The 20,000-nt window shown below is 43.7% G+C and overlaps 3 protein-coding genes across 7 annotated transcripts in view; 1 reads left to right on the forward strand and 2 right to left on the reverse strand.

The window, feature by feature from the left end:
- The window catches only part of si:dkeyp-110g5.4 (uncharacterized protein LOC561637 homolog), a 10,992-nt gene extending 9,981 nt beyond the window's left edge, over positions 1-1,011 (reverse strand). Inside the window, exon 1 of the mRNA XM_017687474.2 lies at positions 824-1,011. The gene's annotated coding sequence lies outside the window, so the exon portion shown is untranslated. The remainder of the gene's footprint in view (positions 1-823) is intronic.
- Positions 1,012-3,034: 2,023 nt separating this feature from the next.
- Positions 3,035-14,848, forward strand: LOC108414588. Of its 2 annotated transcripts, none has more exons than XM_037535904.1 (12): positions 3,035-3,208; positions 4,956-5,012; positions 5,397-5,477; positions 7,599-7,673; positions 9,889-9,939; positions 10,026-10,142; positions 10,250-10,330; positions 11,080-11,166; positions 12,681-12,719; positions 14,188-14,256; positions 14,342-14,374; positions 14,558-14,848. In XM_037535904.1, the coding sequence occupies exons 1-12, from the start codon at positions 3,169-3,171 to the stop codon at positions 14,608-14,610; spliced, it is 783 nt and encodes a 260-aa protein (XP_037391801.1). In that variant the 5' UTR covers positions 3,035-3,168; the 3' UTR covers positions 14,611-14,848. The 2 variants fall into 2 exon arrangements, with proteins under 2 accessions (XP_037391801.1, XP_017542961.2); XM_017687472.2 differs by having other exon boundaries at positions 10,026-10,106.
- A 178-nt stretch (positions 14,849-15,026) lies between these two features.
- The window catches only part of atp2b3a (ATPase plasma membrane Ca2+ transporting 3a), an 88,860-nt gene continuing 83,886 nt past the window's right edge, over positions 15,027-20,000 (reverse strand). For all 4 annotated transcript variants that reach the window (XM_037535900.1, XM_037535903.1, XM_037535901.1 and 1 more), the window contains one exon: positions 15,027-16,526. In XM_037535900.1, coding sequence (XP_037391797.1) covers positions 16,134-16,526 — 393 coding nt within the window. In that variant the 3' untranslated portion in view covers positions 15,027-16,133. The remainder of the gene's footprint in view (positions 16,527-20,000) is intronic.

Genomic DNA, 20,000 nt, shown 5'->3' on the forward strand with positions numbered 1-20,000 from the left:
TCCTCGGATCCTCCCGTTAAGGATGTACAGACCTGAGGATCGACAGAGGTGCACTAGCTCTTTACCGGTCCTGTTCAGGACGTGGTCAGGACTATTTCTCAGAGAGCTGATGGTGCTGAGGTCGATGGAGGTTTGACTGAATATATATTTGTTGCCAGTAGAGTCGAGGATGTCGCTCTCGTTGCCTGTTCTGGCGTTTAAATCTCCGATCAGCAGGACGTTGCCCTGGGCCTGGAAATGCCTGATTTCCTCATGAAGGCTCTCGAAGAAATAGTCCTGATAGTACGGAGACTCTAGAGGGGGGGCGTAAGCTGCACATAGGTATAAGTCATTTTCACCATCGATGATGTTTTTATTTAATTTTAGCCAAATATGTGTGGGTCGTCTTTTGATTTCAGAGAAAATGGTGAAAGGTTCTTCATAAACCACATGACAGCCCCCCCTGAGTCTCGGCCGTGTCTGATATTGTTTTGTTTTAGAGAGGGCAGCAGGATTTCTCTGTAATTTGGGGCACAGTGAGTGTTGGTATTCTCTTTACACCAGGTTTCTAATAATATGACGATGCCTTGGTCAGAGATGCAGTTCAAAAATTCCAAGTTTTTGGTTTTAAAGCCGAATGTTGAAGAGTAAAGTCCTTGAATATTCCAAGAGGAGATTGTAAGAGATTTCATTCTAAATAAACTATTATGTATTGATTATTAGCTATATACGACAGAAAACAACAGTTATAATTAAGTGTATTCATTAAGAAATAAACAACAATAAAAATTTATACTATTGTGTAATTATCCAACTAGCAGATGAGCTTTAGCAGCTGCCTCACCTCTTCAAGGGCTGGATGGTCTGGTTGCTTGGCGCCAGATACAACCTGTGCAAAGGAGGGTTGTGGGCAGGGTAGAGCCTGTATTGCAGTGTTGGGCAGGGCTGTACTGGGTGGTGCAGAGTTTCGTGGGGATCTGCTGGATTCTGCAGTGTCACGTTGGTATCTGATGGGTGCTGCAGTGGTGTGCTGGGATCTGATTGGTGCTGCAGTGGTGTGCTGGGGTCTGGTGGGTGCTGCAGTGGTGTGCTGGGGTCTGGTGGGTGCTGCAGTGGTGTGCTGGGGTCTGGTGGGTGCTGCAGTGGTGTGCTAGGGTCTGGTGGGTGCTGCAGTGGTGTGCTGGGATCTGGTGGGTACTGCAGTGGTGTGCTGGGGTCTGGTGGGTGCTGCAGTGGTGTGCTGGGGTCTGGTGGGTGCTGCAGTGGTGTGCTGGGGTCTGGTGGGTGCTGCAGTGGTGTGCTAGGGTCAGGCTAGCATCCAGATGCTGTTCCTGTCCACATGTACGTGGTCATGTAGGTTATCTGGAGTTAGCGCTGGGTGATGGGCGATTGTAATGCCTGTGATTTTGGCACATTCTCTGCTGATGATATCATTGATGTCTTTGATTATCTCACAGGGAATGTCTCTTCGTGGGAGTAAGGTAGAGATGGTGATGCTGGCATTTGGAAATTCTTTCCAAGCTTTTTGGGCCATTTGGATCACCATCACTGAAAGATCTCTCCCCCGAGAGTGTAGCTCGTTCGTCCCTGTGTGTATAATGATATTATCAGGTGCACCTAATCGAGTATGGAGGAGCAGCGTATGTGCTGTCTGGGTTGTGGGACACCAGAATTTCCCCACTCTGTGTGTTGGGAACATCTGCCTGTGCTTCAGAAACTTCCCATTGTAGTCGATGAGAATGGCAGTTTTAGGAGGATAAAACGAAGCTGAAGAGGGGCGGAGCTCTGACTCATTCAGGGCAGTGATGGAGGGGCGGAGCTCTGACTCATTCAGGGCAGTGATGGAGGGGCGGAGCTCTGACTCATTCTGGGCAGTGATGGAGGGGCGGAGCTCTGACTCATTCAGGGCAGTGATGGAGGGGCGGAGCTCTGACTCATTCAGGGCAGTGATGGAGGGGCGGAGCTCTGACTCATTCTGGGCAGTGATGGAGGGGCGGAGCTCTGGCTCTCTCTGTGGAGTGCCGGAGGGGCGGGGCTCTGGATCTCCCTGTGGAGTGCCGGAGGGGCTCTCTCTCTCTCTCCCTGTCTCTCTCTTTCTGTTCTCTTTCTCTCTCCCTCTCTCGCTCTTCTCTCTGTCTCTCTCTCTATCTCTCTCTCTTCTTTCTCTCTGTTATTCTCTCCCATTCCCTCTGTTCTCCCTCTCTCTCTCTCTTTCTCTCTCTCTGTTCATCACCACAATAAATTTCCTAAACTTTCTTTCTTACAGACTCTGTCCAAACTGACGGTTTGCTTCAATCAGACTTTGAACAGGAATCATTTCACCTTCCAATACAGGATACACCTGTAGAAAAGGACACGCCCACTCAATAAAATGGTCACCAAAGATGACCACGCCCACTAAGCCAAGGTATACACATGACACGCCCACTTCCTTTTAATGTTTATTTAAGAAGCTGGTATAGGGTCATAACTGGAGCTGATCTGGCTGTTGACTGCAGGTATGACCTCTCTGTGGCTTTTCATTAGCGTAATGAAAGAGTTAACCTTATAACCTTATAACTTTATAACCTTATAACCTTATAACCTTATAACTTTATAACTTTATAACTTTATAACCTTATAACTTTATAACCTTATAACTTTATAACCTTATAACCTTATAACCTTATAACCTTATAACCTTATAACTTTATAACCTTATAACCTTATAACCTTATAACTTTATAACTTTATAACTTTATAACCTTATAACTTTATAACCTTATAACTTTATAACCTTATAACCTTATAACCTTATAACTTTATAACCTTATAACCTTATAACCTTATAACTTTATAACCTTATAACCTTATAACTTTATAACTTTATAACCTTATAACCTTATAACTTTATAACTTTATAACCTTATAACCTTATAACTTTATAACTTTATAACCTTATAACCTTATAACCTTATAACTTTATAACCTTATAACCTTATAACCTTATAACTTTATAACTTTATAACCTTGTTTACCTTTCGCTCTGTCTTCTCAGAGATGTGTGTGTCTTAAATAATCTACTTTACCAGATTAGACAGGTAACGTGGAGAATGTAGATCAGTGTATTACTCAGTGTATGAGCAAGCTTACTGTTTCAACAGGCTCCTTTCAGCACCTGTACTCTGTTCTTCAGTTGACTGTACCAGAATGTGTTCCACTCGGACCGCCGCTCTGCTCCTGCTCTTCGGTAACAGATTCTCTATTACAGATCATTCGTATAGATACACATACAGATCCCAAGAGATCTGACTGCCTGTTGAATGTGAAGAGGCTCTTTACAGTAATGTGAAAATGAAAGAGGCCATTGTCTTTACCCTGAAATGAAAGAGAAACAAAACTATGACAGACTGAGGCGCTTCGTGTGCTCCAGACTGACTGTTGTCTGTCTGCTCAGACACTCATATGCCAAGAGTTGAGCAAGGAAGCCTGAGAAGGGAGACCATCCATTACCCCTGGCAGTTCCATGGGTCTAGATGCGTCCACCAACAGGCCCAAGGTTTTCCAAAACCTGAGAATAGCTCAGCCAGTTTGCACTGAAGTGCCTGTAGCTACTGAAGAATAAGGCTTAGTATGTAATACGTCTGAGATGTTAAGGGGTTTAGACCATTAGGCCTTCAAAATGATCAAATAAATGAAAGTAGCCCACAGTTTCCATCCACCATTCAACAATTGTCTGGCAGCAGGTGTTCAATGTTAAATGGCACTGCTAACTACCCAGATAGCAGCATATCGCTGTTGTCTGAACAAAACCTCCACTATGGTAACTTTACAGGAGAAGGAAAAAACACACTGTACTTCTAATGTAAGTCAATGGAACCAGAATTTTTTCCAGGTCATTTTGGGCCGGTTCTTTTAGTCCATTCACTATTTTCAAATTATGTCAAAAAATGAAACATTTAGGTTTTGTTCCGACAGTAATGATATATCGGTCCGCTGGCTTGACGAGGTCGGCACTTCGCTGACTGTTTGACACTGCTGGTCCACCTTCAGACCACCCAGATTACTGTCCTGCATACAAGCTCTAACTAGTTTTAATCTCCTCAATCAGATTTTAAATGTACAGGGACTTTTATTCTAGAAAATAAACGTCGACAAATCCTAAAAACAACTGAGAGAGAAGAATAAGGACCAGGTCTGATATGAAATGATTTTATAGTGAATGTTGTTTCTGACGCTGAGCTGGATTCAAATTATTTACTAAAGTCATTTACAAAGTATAACTAAAGAAAGGAGGGAAGGACTCTGCTTCGACACCGGTGGGCCGCCCGGGAAACGCTGAGCCAGTGGACCACCGGCTCTGCTCACCACAGAACAGGTTGAGTTCTGACTAAAAGAAGCTTTACTGACGCAAGTTTATGTGGTAATGTCTCCAGTCTGAGTCAAGCGGCTGGTGTTGAAGGAAGCAAAACCGAAAGTAAACCTGTTCTGTGGTGTTAATGCTAAGAGGCTCCTCTGGTCTAGCTAACTTATCTGGCGTTCTACAGATCCAAACACCGCAGCGCAGGTTTGATTCGGTCTGCTCAGCAGGTGGAGCAAGTAACGAGTCTCATGAGTCCACACCAGTGCAGGACGGCACAGCACAGCCCTGAGAAGTGAGGACCATTAGGCTGTACAGTATAATGTAGAACTACATGGACCGTTAACGCAGCTGCTTTCATCTCTGCTGTGATGACGCAGCTCATTAGGTGTAGGTTCGTCCCCGAGACCCATTCACAACTCAATTTGCTGCTGTCCCCTTATAATAAGTGCCTGGACTCGTGTTACCGCCAGGCTGTGTTTACGTTCTGCCTTTTCATGATCGGACAGCAACCTTCGATCAAAATCGGTCAAAAGAATTGATGATTGAATTGACAGTGGAAGGTGTGTAGAAATTGCCGTCCTTCGTTTAGTTTTTGTCTTCTCACCATCTCATCTTTTTCTCTATCCCTCTTTAGCAGCGATCTCTATTCCCAGTGAAGCCTTCTTCCCAGTGATGTCTAAGGAAGTGTCTGGTAAGATCTGTGTGATCTTTATACAGGTTCTAGAGTCCCTGGAAGCAGCTTTCCATTTAGACAACATGACAGCACTTTATACAGAACCTAGGACTGAAGCCATAATATTAAGCCTATTAGAGAAGCTGGACAACATGCACGTTTGAGGCTATTTAGGTTTGTATGAAGGAACGTGCTGCTTTGAAGACTCCCATGAAAGGGTGCTTTTGGTCTTTCAGTGCCCTGTTCTTATCGTACTGAGGACTTACAGACTGCCTTTTATATAACTAGCCTAATGCAGCCGGAGAGAACAAAGACAAGGCCCGAGGGGTTTGCTTCCATTTTTAGGAAACGACTATCATAGGTTTTCTGTGCCGTCTGCTCAGCTTGTGCCTCTTTTGACAGAATGTATTGAGATGGGGTGCTTTGACAAGATAGTTGTCTGCATGGAATACTATGGAGAGGATCTAACAGGCCCACTGAAAGGTATACTACGCCACATCTGACATAAAGAGCATATATTCTATACATACAGTACTGTGTGAAAGTCTTAGGCAACCAAGACACAGTTTTGCTGTGAAAAGTGTTAATATTTAATAAAGAAAATGTATAGAATATTAATTAATAATGATTATTTATATATATATATAACTAATAAACAGTGATGTTCTGGATGTTTGTTGTTGAAATCTGACTGAACTGGACTTTATTTGATCTGATATTCAGTTGTTGACTGTATACAATGTTGATATTCCTACTCGGCTACTTCAGTAAACAGTATATGGCCCTGAATCATAATGCAAATCAGACATTATGATCTTCCGGACCTTTGCTTGACGAAATTTTCTCTAACTGGACCTCATTGAATTTTAATTACAGACCCCTGGCCTAGAGATTTGGATTTTACAGCTAATTAATGTGCGGGTGTGCTTTCAACACAGGTGTCGATCGTGGATTTTCTCAGCTCAGGGGCACAGCATTTAGCACTCCATCCTCAGTAAGCCTCTTTCTGCCTCGCCTTTACAGCATTCTGAGGCCAGCACTCTGTCCATGGCAACGCTGCCTACTGCCCAGGTCCAGAATGTGCTAAGCTTTTTCTGGATAGATTCACACTCAATGCGCCAACAGTTAAGCCCTGAAAGCAGTTAAGTTCTTCATGCACATGGCTTCTCTGCTCTTCTAGGGGGGAATTCTGTCACCAAATTTTAAAGTGGGGTTATACACGAGCTGACCATGGCATCCAAGGAGTTTGGCAGAACTGGTGCTGGTGAACATGGTGGACGACACTGCCCGTAGTCTTGCTTCAATGCCAGCAGTGGATGCTTGTGTCCCTGCTAGGTTGTGTTGCCAGATGATGCACTGTGCCCAGACCAACAAGACCCCAGTGTAGGATGTAAACACACAGAAGAGCTCAGAATACAGCTACCTGGATGGCCAGGATCTCTCCCTTTGGCTTTTGGCCCTGCTTTCTTCTCTGCAGGGCCTTAACACTGACAAAGCAGCTGATAAACTCTTATGCCACCCCTCAGTCAGCCGGCTATCTGGCTCGGGGTTGTGGCGGACTGGTATCAAATTTGGTACATAGTGGCCACCAAGTGTGGCTGGTGCATTTCACGCTTCAGATGCATGTAGGGTGACGATTCGCTCTCTGCTCTTATTTCTGGGCCATGTCCCAGATCCCGTAGTTGGGAAGCTTCAAACGGCATTCTTTCTTCACCAAATCGTCTAGGCTGGAAAGGCACTGCACTCTTTATTGGAGAGGTGAGAAATGGCCAAGGCCTTATGCGAAACTCTACAGTCACCTGGCGTGTCTCACGAGGGAGTCACCCCTTTACTGAGGCACGGACAATAATAGCTGTCCCTAACGGTCTTCAGCCGGTGATGAAGCCACTATTAGCCACATGAGGGAGAAGAATGGTCACAAACTAAGTCTTAAACATCATGTTGATAGGCTAGTCCTGCCACTGGCCTCCTCTCAGTGCACATTTACGTGTTTTGCATGCTGCGCAGAGACTGCGTGCAAAGTTTGCTTGCGGGGGCTTCTTGCACTGCTAGCGATGGTCTTTCTAATTTTAATTCTTCTTGCAGCGAGAGCCCACGTGTTAAAGATGTCTCTGCCCTTTTCTCAGATCCGCAGGGGTAGATTCCTTTCCTGGACACCATGTCCTGTTCTTTACACATTATGTGCATACAGATGACCACAGAGTCATGTGTAATAGGTTTTACAGCACTTACTGGTCAAAAATGTATACATTACATTCTTCATTGTAGCTCTCATACCATAGAGATTAACATCCAATCCTTATGCGTTATTAGTGCTTAAGAAGTATCACTAGTACATATTGCAGAGTAAACATTACACAGGGTGATGCACCCCTGGGTGACATCACGTGTAGGAGTCGTGGTCTAGACGTGGTCTGAGCTGTGTACACAGAGAATCATCCACTTGGTAAGAAGCACCTACCACCTGTGGCGCATGCGTAACTAGTGTTTGATGTAAATGCACTGATTTCTTGTGACATTATAAAAAGAGTGAGATGTTTCTGCAGCTCAGTTCATTTATATGGAGCAGTCCCTCGTCAGTAATGCCTTCACTGTCTGTTGCAGGTTGCATTGTTGAAAACTGTAAAGGAGCTGTGATCCACTGTATGAAGGGTGTTATCCAGGGCATTGTGGCTGCAAGTGAGATATTTCTGCATGTTCTCTGTGTGTGTGTGTGTGAGAGAGAGAGAGAGAGAGAGAGAGAGAGAGACAGAGAGATTGAGAGAGAGAAAGGGAGAGAGAGAGAGAGAGACAGAGAGAGAGACAGAGAGACAGAGAGAGAGAGAGAGAGAGAGAGTGAGAGAGACAGAGAGAGAGAGAGAGAGAGAAAAAGGGAGAGAGAGACAGAGAGAGAGAGACAGAGAGAGAGACAGAGAGAGAGAGAGAGAGAGAGAGAGAGACAGAGAGAGAGAGAGAGAGAGAGAGAGAGAGAGAGAAAAAGGGAGAGAGAGAGAGACAGAGAGAGAGACAGAGAGAGAGAGAGAGAGAGAGAGAGAGAGAGAGAGAGAGAGAGAGAGAGAGAGAGAGAAAGAGAATTCACATTATAAGGTTTTATAATATGTAAAAAGTTTTGGGATGACCCTTCAAATCAGCCATTACTCAGAAATGTAGTGCACTGTGTAAAAGGCACTTATAGAGATCGTTATCTGGACAGTAAGTGTGTGTTTGTCTGTTAAAACACTATATAACATCAGAAGAAATGCAAATAAACACACTTATTTTCTAAGCTCCTTATCCTCCAGGGTTGCAGGGGTTCTGGAGCCTATCCCAGCACTCCTTGGGTGGACGGCAGGAAACACCCTGGACAGGTCGCCCGTCACAAATAAACAGAACACACTAAAGACTAACAAGAATTCAAAGGTTTTTATAAAACGTACGCAAGTCAAAGTTTATATAGAGCTTTTCACAACAGGTGTTGTCACAAAGCAGCTTTACAGAAAAATCCAGGTCTGAGCCCCCGCGAGCGTCGCCAGTGGCGACAGTGGCAAGGAAAAACTCCCTAAGAGCAGGAGGAGGAACCTTGAGAGGAACCAAGACTTAGAAGTGGAACCCATCCTCCTCTGGTCGACACCGCACAGCATGAGATTTGATCAGTATAATATACAGAAAAGGGGGAAAAGCAGGAGGAGCAATGTTTATGATTAGAGAAATGCAGCAGGAGGGTCAGTTTCACAGTTTCATGGTGGTCAGACTGGTCCAGAAGCAAGCAGTGGGCACCCAGACACACAGAGATTTAGTTCTGTTAATACAGACTGATCACCATTTACAGGGTTAACAGAGCAGGTCGCGCTCCTACAGCCTCACTAAGAGGGAGAAACCAGAAAGGTAACAGAGACATGAGGCTCCCTCCACTCCACTGTCAACAAACCTGAGTGAGTGCGTGAGAGAACCCCAGTTTACCATAATACTCTAAAAAATAAAAAGACTATAAATCTTACCAGATTTTAAAACCAGTTTTAGTTTTGTTTCTGATTTCTTCTTGTTGCCCTCCAGCCCTTGCATAGGCAACACCAGCAGCACCTGATTTAATCTAATTAAGGACTGATTAGACAAATTAGGTGTTGGATGATAACCATAGATAACCACAGTAATCGTCCAACACCTAGCTGATAGGCCAACATACAAAAAATCACTATTGACTTTAATAACACTTCATATTTATTTCAATATCAGTGGCTTCTAAGGGAAATAAACACTTACTGTCCAGATATATATATTTCCACAGGTGCCTAAAACTTATGCATAACACATGTAGAAAAAGACAAGATGCTCTTCAAGTGGAATTCCACTGAGTTTTCAAAATACCAGCATATCAACACACAGTGGTGCTGATAGGAACCAGGCGTTGCCATGACTACAACACAGATATAGGCATTTTATTTAGCATCCAGAACCACCAGAGAACCTACACGAGTCTTCTGAGCTTATATGGAATGTAGATGTTCATGCTGGGAGGCTAAAGGTTAGCATGTTCTTCCTCTGAGACACGTGAAACTCCACCTTCAAACTGCTGCTAACACAACATCACTGGAGCTCAACGCTCTAAAGAGGAGAAAGCTAACTGCTAATTGTGTTACATCAGCTAATGAACACCTGCACTTACAGAAAAACTAAAAGTAAAAAAGTAAACTTCTTGAAGTATCGTGATATTACATTTTGGCCACCTCTGGTTCCCATCACCACCACCGTGAACAGTTCTGACTCGGTAAGGTTCTCTAGACCAAACCGCTCTGAACCCACTCTGTTTACATCACAACCACTTAATTATACAGAAATGTTGAAAAGTTGGTGAAACTTTGTGCTGCAGGGTCATGTGTTAATGCCAATTAAGCTACTCTGAACTGAACTTCCACAGGGAGAAGTCAGACTCCGCTGCTATCTGCTGAGGCGCTTGAGCGTGTAATTGGTCTGTACCACAGTTATTACCCATTTATACGTTCTGAAGAGCTTTATTATAAGACTAAAGTGTTAACTGGACTTTCCTTCCAACAGAGATTGTCATGGAGGAAACTATAGATTCAGTTTTCCATTGTTTCACATACATTGACCAGGACGAAACAGACCAGTTCATGGGTAAAATCACTGCACATCCCACAAGCGCAGGGGTTGGTGGGTTTACTATTATGAACCATTCGATCTGTGGGGTCTTTCAAATACTTAGATGTTGCTCTACAGGAGGTTCTGGAGCACTAGGTGTTTATGTTGTTTCCTTGCAGATTGTTTACTGGAGGATCTGCTGAATAGAGCAGAGCGATACGTCAACATGCTGTCGTTGCTCACCGGGACCCCAGAAACAGGTTGAGTATTTCTCATTTTAGACCTTTGTAGACAATGTAGATTTAAACTTAACTAACTAGACAACACTGGGCCTGGTTCTCCAGCCGTTCTTAAGAAGAACACTCACCAGTGTTCGCTCACGTGGGATTAGTTCTCGGGTAAGAGCAGAATCTACACGCACTCAAGAGAACAAAGATAAGAACAGTTCCCTGCTTTAAGAACACAACGGAGCCTTTTTCTTAGAACCTTTGGCAAGAACACATTCAGGTCCAAACTCAGGAAGGACTGGAGAATGAGACCCACTGTTTGGAGGTTTTTGAAGTATTAGTGATAAATACTTGTTCCACTACAATCGGTCACTTTCACACGGGCGGCAGGTTGTATTTTAATCTTTGAATATTCTGCTATTACATTGTTTTCATAGCTGGACTTTCGCTCGTCCAGCTTTCTTGATCCTTTTAATCCGTTATCAGAAATTTCCCTTTGGCAAAATGAATGTCGATTCAAAGTGTTTTGATTCCGTTCTGCACGTTCCCTCCCCATAACAGACTGACCTGACTGTGTCAGACTAAAACAGGCATTCCAGCCTGGAGATCAGATTTTCCAAACTGTATTCCCAGATGGTCCACATGTGTTACTCACAATAATTATGTCAGCAGCTGTTTTTCATCCTGTATGTCCAGGTTTTTGTAATAATAATGAAGCATCAGAAATATGAACCACTGAATTGCAAGTTCCTTCTTTAAACTTGCACTCTGTTCACATGAAGGTGAGGTGTGGTGTTGGCTGAAGAAGACCCTCAGACAGGCGGTGAGCTGCTCTAACCAAACAGACGATGACTACTACGATGTGCTCAGTGAGTGCTCATATCAGCACTTATATACCTATATCAGGCTCTGTGGAACAGAGTCACTCCGGTGTCTCTTGAGTCTAACACGGCATTGAAGAGGCAAAAATCTGCTGAAAAGCTCAGTAATAAATGTTAAGCTTAAATGACGTCGTTTCAACTTGTGATGATCACACAGTGTGAGAACATTTCATCTAAGTAAAAAAAACACTATTTTTTATTATTTATTTATTCCCATATAGACAGTCACTGAAGTTCCATCTTAAATATTAGTAAATAAAACATCTCAACATTGCCGTGCGCAAATATACAGCGTTGTTAAAGGGTCTTAGGCACCTAAGCACATTGTTTAAAGCCAATTGTCTGGGTAATAGTGTGTTTTTACTTATCGCCACATAGTCATTAGAAAAAGACTACAAATAAACATAAATACAGTAGTAACAACAATTTCTTATTTTTAAAAAAGTAGCTGATATCTTGTGAGCGTGAAGAACAAACTGTGGTTCCTAGTTTCTCCTGAATGCTTCCTCATATCACACGGATTTAATTCATTTCATTTTTCCATGATGAAATATTGAGTAATGAAACCAGGTTTAGATGAGGAGAGGTTTGGAAAGCTCAAACAAGCACATTAGCACTACTTTTGTACTAATATTAGTGATAATTATTCTATTACTTGTGTTCTGCTGAGCGAATAAACACTTGTTGCCCAGATAAGCAGCTTTTTAATGGTAAATGTGCCTAAACCTTCTGCCAAGTCCTGTATATCTGGAGGAGGAATCTTGCTTGCTGTCTAGGTTTCTTGCTTGTTTTAGGGAAATTTTTAGGGAGTTTTTCTTGCCACTCTCACCCACCCTCTGTGGGCTTACTTGGAGCCTGACTCTGAATGTTAAGCCTGTCAAATGCCTGCTGAAATCCAAGTGGCTGATGGTGGTCATATTTTTTATTATTCATTGTTTATGTTTATTCATTAACTGAGTTGTCATTATGATGTCCCTTATAACTTAATGCAAAGAATCAGCATGAGCTCAATCGGACAGGTGGCAGCTGAGAAAGTGTTTTTAGTGTTGTAGCACCCCCTTTTGAATAATTGGGTCAAACTTGGTGGGCTTCCTGAAAATCAGGCGAGGTATAAGCTTGTTAAGTTTCATGAGAATTGGTGAAAGAAATCCTGATTTGTAGCCATTTTCGTGAATTACGCTCCACCCTGAAGGCCTTAACTGGCACTTGGCTGCCATGTGTTTTACACATATCCAAATTTCTTTGATAATTTTTTATCTACAGACTCTTGTGGACATTTTAACATCTATTTTGTGGGGATGTCATTAGAAACCTTAAAACAAAACCCCTCACATATTTTGCCAAGTGTGAGAATTTTGGGAGCAGTGCAAAAAAGGCCCAGTGGGGCATTTGTGTGGAATAAATCAAGAAATCTGAACGAACTTTCTTAGAATGACTTTGTACTTGTCAGGTTTCTGTTTCTGATGTTAAGCTGAATTGTTTTCTCTGCTTTTTCTTAACAGGACACAACATGAAAATGGAGACAATCTTCAACAGGGAAGGTAAACACTGTATAAATATAAAAAATATACTATATTTCCAAAAGTATTCGCTCATCTGCCTTCACACGCATGAAAGTGAGTGACATCCCATTCTTAAGAAGAACTTGACTGGCCTGCACAGAGTCCCCTGACGTCAACCCCATAGAACACATTTGGGATGGATTAGGGCGGAGACTGTGAGCCAGGCCTTCTCGTCCAGCATCATAAATCAAAAATTCCCATCAACACACTCCTAACCCTTGTGGAAAGCCTTCCCAGAAGAATTGAAGCTGTCATAGCTGCAAAGGGTGGGCCGACATCATATTAAACCCTATGGATTAAGAATGGGACATCACTCAACTTCATATGCGTGTGAAGCCAGACGACCCAATACTTTTGGAAATGTAGTGTATATTGCACTCATAGATACCACATCTAGGTACTTTGCCCTTGCGTAATGACTCCACCCCTTTTTGTGTGAAAGCAGCCGCTCTAATTTAACCTAACCCTTTCGCTACAGGCTAACATTAAATCATGATTTCCTGGCTTTTCACTCTGTGCTGTGCTTTCAATGCAGCATCAACATTCAACTCAAATGTCTTTTCTGCGAGGTGTTGGTTGGTTAGTGTAGTGGGTAACACCTCTGCCTTCTACACTGTAGACCGGGGTTCAACCCTAACCACCCTACACTATACCAATAAGGGTCCTTGGGCAAGACTCCTAACACCACCTTGGCCTTCCTGTGTAAAATGATCAAGTTGTAAGTCGCTCTGGATAAGAGCGTCAGCCAAATGCACAAACATGCACGTATTGACCGGCCGGGTCGCACAGGTTACCATTTTCAACCTCTGTGGATGGCCTGAAGCCACAGATCGCTCCTTTTTGCTGTGCTTCGCTCTTTGCGACGGTAAAGGTGGTGTTAGGAGTCTTGCCCAAGGACCCTTATTGGTATAGTGTGGGGTGTTTACCCAGGTGGGGATTGAACCCCAGTCTACAGTGTAGAAGGCAGATTACAAAGTACAACTGCGGGGATACACTACGAGTCTTGATGTAAGGGGGGTAGCTAATATAATGCTAGGCGAAGATATCGTTTCATTCCTAAAGTTATTGCAACAGCCAGCGGTGTAATAAACCTTCCTAACAAGCGCCATTAAGAAATTCAGAAAAGCTCAAATCATTTGCTTGCTAGGAGTTTTGTCTCAGACTCACAGCAGGGTGAAGAACATGCTGTATACACACTGACGCACCAAATTTAGTCCCACCTAAAACTTATATTTAACGGAGAAAAGGGTAGAAATATCTCTCGGCGGAAAAGACCAACAGCGCTCTTTCTCTGCCAGTTCACAGTAAAACACCTCCCCAAAAAACTCCAGATGATAGAAGAAAATCAAGAGAGTGAGTAGACATGAGTAGACAGGGGCTTCCAGCTTTAAGCTCTTAGCTTTGGCTTCCGAGGAAACACCCTTTTCTTTCTTTTTGTGTTTTCCAGAATACATCAACTGTTACAGCAACATGTTCAAAGACAAGAAATGCTTCCAGATGTACGCACGGATGATGGGTAAATTGATCTCAGTGATATTTATTTGTGTTTCTGGAAACACGAAATTTTCTCTGACTCTTTTACTCTTTTTTCTTTAATGAAGGTTCTACCCCAGCTATGATAACCAAGTCCAAAGGTAGGTAACTGTTGATTTTTTTAAGGTGGTATTCAAGCCCCGAAATGATCCTTTAACCAGGTGGAAATGGGAAAGTTATCTAGCTGTGCAGGATAAAGCTGAAGAACGACTGAGCATGTGCTTAGTTACTGAGCCATGTGCCTGAGCTGAAGCTCAGTCTGAGTCCATGTTCATCTCTTCCAGACCTCTACATCTGCGTCATTAATGAGCTGGTGGAAGCGACAGCCGCATGCTAAAGCGCCCAAAGGAGGAAACCCGGCAGGCCTGGCGAAGACACTTCCTGCAGAAAAGAGGCTTCAGGACAAACAAAGACCTCTGACATGACTGTCTTTTAAAAACACACGACAGGTTATGATGAAAAACGGATTGGGGGTCGGAATATTTGCACTGGACTAGCAAGTAGCAGCCAGTTAACGATCTTTTCTTTAACGATCTTTTCTTTAACGATCTTTTTCTCTAAGCTATTGGTAACTAGCAAAGATACTTTCTCTAGATTGACAAAGCTCTTCATGTAAGTCGCTCTGGATAAGAGCGTCTGCTAAACGCTGTAAATGTTTTCTGTAGGACACACTGTTAATGTAAAGTGGCTTTATGTCAGCAGCCATGCAGACACGCTCCGGCCTTTTTGACACAGAATAAAAGTGCACCACGATTATCCTGTAAAATATATTTTTGATTCATGCTTTTCCAGTTAAAGACATCACAATGAACACAGTAATAATGGTGATACAGTGCGATTCATGGAAAGCAAAGAATAATAAAATAGACTTTCTCTAAAACCGTCCCGCAAACATTTACACTGGTCCACACGTCCGTCCGCCAAGAGACCCGTCGGCGCGCGTCTCCTCCGGTTCCAGTCCTTATCCTTCACCGCCACTGTCGGCCAGTGCTGTACCCAAAATGATCCCTATGTGCAGTAGATCTAGGTTTATTTAAATTACTAATATAAGCTTTCTTTATTGTTTTAATAGGACATAACACAACACACTCAAAGCACAGAGACAGAGAGAGAGAGAGAGAGAGCGAGAACAAAAGACCATGAGGACACATGAACAAAGACGGCAACACCAGCAAACAAACAACCAACAAACGAATAATACACACATACCAGTAGACATACGCACGTCATACACACACACATCATGAGTATATGAGGCTAATCAACAAAGCATCTGGAGTAACTGTCTTGGTAACTGCGGTAATTTTGGCTGAAGAACCACAATAATAATCGGAACAGTAATATTATCAATTAAAAGGCGGAATGAATTATGAATTATTATTATTATCATCATCATTATTATTATTATTATTATTACTATTTTTACACGTATATGAAGTCCATTGTCTTTAAAATCGGTCAAAGCAAAGAGTCCATCAGTCTGAGGGCTCCTGTCCAGTGCAACATTGAAGCAAACCCACCGGATAGGGGGGTCAGTCCAGCAAGGGTCATCGTCCACTCATCGCAGAGCAAAAGGAAAGCTGTAAGTTTGGTCCGAAGCAGTGGTTGGTCGTGGGGGCAGGGCAGAGTTCAAGAAAACAACAACTTCTTACACAGTACGTCAGTTTAATACTTGGACCTGGACTCCCACGTCGCTTGGTCACCTTTGTCCACTATAGGCAGGTCAAAGCTGTGCACTGGAATGGGGGGGCGGGGCAGTTGAAGGTCAGTAAGAGTTTAAAATGTCCATAAAAATCTCATTTCCTCTCCGTGACGGAATCCGAGGTCAGAGGCCTGGGTCAGAGGGACGACCTTCCGCCTCTATAGGCAGGTTTCGAAGCTGTGCATTGGGCTGGGGGGGCCGGGGACGTGGGCGGGGCGAGTCAGGTACACTCGGCTTTCGGCCGCATTGTTGTTGCAGTTGAGCGTGACCGGAAGGCTCTGCTGCCGGGTGGGGTAGCGCGACCGCGGCGGCCGCTGAGGAGGCAGGGAGGACGCAGGAAGAGGGCCGTGACGAAGGTGGACGCGGACGTGGTTGTGGTTGGATCGCTCTGATTCGTCGTCCACATCCGTCTCGTCGATCAGCGGGATGCTGTGGCCGGAGTCGGTGATGATGAATTCGGGATGGGCCTGGAAGTCGTGGATGGAGCTGCGGGATTCCGGCTTTTCCATGCCGTCATACAGCGAGCTACGGAAGGCTTTCACCACCCGGATCTACGGGTCAACCGGGCAAATGGGAGGAAACCACGGGAGAGGAAAAACGAGGGGGGTCAGAGGGACAGAAAAGCGGAGACAAGTTTAGTTCTCCTGGCATCAACCCTAACCTGGCTGAGAAATTTCCCCAGGAATGACCTGGAGTTCAACCTTCCACATACGGCAGAACACTAATAAGGGTCCTCAGATAATTAAAACAAAAAGTTTAAACAACTTTCTGGAACACTTCAAAAGGTCACAGGCCTCCCGAATGGATACACTAATCAGCTCCCATGAGTGTTTTCTTAATGGTCCTAAATGGAGCTTCAGCCCAAAAATGTGCTACATGTGGTCTGTCAAAGCAGCCTTAGCCCCCCCGGCGTCTTGCAGCACCGCCGCAAACAAGGCTCGCTGGCCTGAGATTTCTGTCCTGCTGGCTTTGGCTGACTGTGTAAGGCACTTGGCAGTGACACTCGCGGAAAGAAACATACATCAGAGGTGTGACGATAAACGAAACAACAAAACCACAAAGATCAAAGCAACATCAAAGAGACGGCCTGATGGGAAAACAATAAACAAAAACAATTACTGTTGCCAGTTGAAACACGACAGACAATCAGGGAAGACGACATGCATGAGAACGAGATACGCAATCAGAAGCATGTCCACACTTTTACACGAAACAAATAAACAAACAAACAAACAAACAGATCAACACAAACATTCGGCAGCCTCTATTACAGTGTACTCAGTACACATCCGCAGCCGAATCCACCGCACGTACACACAAACGCACACGTACACACACATTCTGTGCTCAGCAGAGAATGAGATATACATGAAACACTGAAACACAGTGACGACAGGATCGAGTACACGAGAAAACCAAAATAAATACATGCATGTTATTCACACACTGTCGGAGAAGCCCTGGTCCGAGCATTCGTTAAAGAACAGATTACATTGGTTAAGGTTGGTATACTTTATTATTGGTTTAACATTCTTTTCTCTGATAGCTGTTTCTGGAGAGGATGAGAAGCAGCACTCACTCTCGGGATTCGCTCTTCAGTGCCATCGACAAGAAACGTTTACAGTTTGGACAAAAGGAAAACTTACCCCTTCCACCCTCCTCAACACCACAAGAGTGAATTCATGGGCTTTATTTCCCATGAACCCAAGCGCAAACCTCCTCAAAGGGTGCACGGCCCTCCATGCATGGCATGCAAGCACACATTCAAGAAGAGAAATCTTTAAGAAAAGAAATAAAAATAATAGTAATAATAACTCCGTCGGCCAGAGTCCAGTTCCGCCTTTTTCTTTGTGTCTGACCTCGTGTGTGAACAATGTGCTGCCCCGGATCTTCTTTCTTGAAAAGAAGAGCTTGTGTGAAAAGAGGAGCATGCACTTCCGCGTCCTCCAGCCGCCTGCATCCGCATGCACTCGCGCATACACACTCGCGCACGGCAGTCTGGGTGACTTAAAGGCAGCAGGATGAGAGAGAAGGAGCCCGACGTGGACAAACACACCACAGCAGTTCAAGCGCTTGACTTGTTTTTCCAAAGAGCCGCCGCTAAATACGCTGAGACGTGTGCGTATTTGTCATTTTTCAATCGTTTTCTCGGCACTGACGCTGTAAACGGTCCGAGTATAAGGCCCATAATAAAAAGCAAAACAAACAGAAAAAGCAGAAATGATAATAATCAGAATAAAAAGGATCCTCAGATTCAGACTGAGTTCACGCTGATTGCATCTCTCAGGAGCTGAATGGAAAAACAGAACAGGAATTGTGTTTGAATAGCTCCGCCCAAACACAGCGTTCCTACCAATCACGGTGCACAGGAGGGAGAGAGGGAGGGGCATAAAACTTAATAAGATCATAACAATAATTGCAGGCTTAAACTGAACCGACTCAGGCTCCTAGTTATCGCCAGCGATAACACGACTAAAACCCCGTTGTTAAGAAAGTGGCATCTATACAGCATCTTTAAGCTTAAGTACTGGCTACAGGTGCACCGTCGCTATCTGATCTGCATCCTCTGCCTGATTGGCACCACCCATGTGCACCACTGTCATGCAAGTGGGCACTGGATTAGTTTTAGGATTAGGATTAGTTTTCGGATGGTTTAACCCCTTAAAATCGGACTTATTACATACTAAGCCTTATCATTCAGTAAGTAACTGGCTGAGCTATTGTTTGGTTATAGAAGTGTGCAATAAAACTTTGGGCCTGCTGTCCATTCAAAGGGTCAATACTGAAAGGACTAGTCCAGGGCTCGGAAACTCTTTTGTCCTCCCAACACAAATCGAACCACTTTGGTAGCCACAACATTTTATGTATGTTAACCATCTGGGCTGTAAAGGCGCCAGAATAGGATAAAAATACAAGATAAACAAAAACGCAGACCGACTCTGCTCTGCTTTAAGCTGCAGCTCAGCTATAGACGCTTTTCTCGCATCTCCAGCAGGAAACTTTTCCTCAAAAGTAGAGCAGTTACTCTCCACGTTCGACTTTTTACGAGGCTGAAGTCGCTTCTCATTCACCAGCTTCTTGTTCGAATTTTCTCATTCCACCTTAAATGGTGCCTGAGGCACCAGAATGTAACTGCTGTGCCATTTAAGGTGGAACGAAAAATTTGAAGAAGAAGCTGGCAAACGAGAAACTTCAGCTTCGTGACTTTAGTGTTTCAGTTTCTCGCTGCAGATTAAATGTATGAGGAAACCAGCCGGACTGATTATTAACACTAATCAGTCCATTCGTCTCCAAATGATCGATGTCCGTCTTAAATCTCTCTCTTTGCCGTTTCGTAGCTACTAGCTGGGCGAGACTGTTGTCTGTGTTGCTATGGTGACCAGCTGTCTGCGCTGATCTTCAGGGTTAAAGGGTGAATCAGCAGTTCTACATTAACTCCAGCGTTTAAGACCATTTACTGTTAAACTGTGTTGAAGGATCAGCAGAGCTTTATTTTACTGTAGAGGAGGATTATTTTATTATTACCTGCTGATCTGATTCAGCTGTGGAGCCACGACAGGGCAGTGAAAACGCGTCATGTTGCCGACCGCTGGACTAGTCTAATATTACTCAGTATTAATGTTAGGTCTACTATCATTCTGGTTTGGCACGAGAGCCTGTCTGTGGCTGAATCAGTGGCTGAAAAGGTCATAAAATCATTGCTTCTACACCAAACACTGCACTATAGGTTACATATGGTGAGCAGCTTCAGCTGAATATAAAAGGCTTTTATTTGCACAAATAAGGCACAGCTGTAAAATAATGATCTATATAGTGCATATTACACTCTTAAAACAGATGCTTCAACGGCTCATTAGTAAAGAAAAAGGTTCTATATAGAGCCATAAGCACTCAAACACTTAAAGAACCCTTCACATGATTAAAGGGTTCTATGCATCATGAAATTGTTCTTCAAATTGATGGAGAATGTGTTGATGGTCCTGTAGAGCAGCCAAAAGGGTTCTGTTGTTACAATGTGAAGGTTG

The sequence above is a fragment of the Pygocentrus nattereri genome, chromosome 28 (genome assembly GCF_015220715.1).
Source record: "Pygocentrus nattereri isolate fPygNat1 chromosome 28, fPygNat1.pri, whole genome shotgun sequence".
NCBI lineage: Eukaryota > Metazoa > Chordata > Actinopteri > Characiformes > Serrasalmidae > Pygocentrus > Pygocentrus nattereri.

Bases quoted from the DNA above. Each gene is read 5' to 3' on its own strand.
- LOC108414588 (XM_037535904.1), top strand. From the start codon at position 3,169: ATGTGTTCCACTCGGACCGCCGCTCTGCTCCTGCTCTTCG. The intron at 3,209-4,955 runs GTAACAGATTCT...ATCCCTCTTTAG, and splicing joins CGCTCTGCTCCTGCTCTTCG to CAGCGATCTCTATTCCCAGT. The intron at 7,674-9,888 runs GTGAGATATTTC...GAACTTCCACAG, and splicing joins CCAGGGCATTGTGGCTGCAA to GGAGAAGTCAGACTCCGCTG.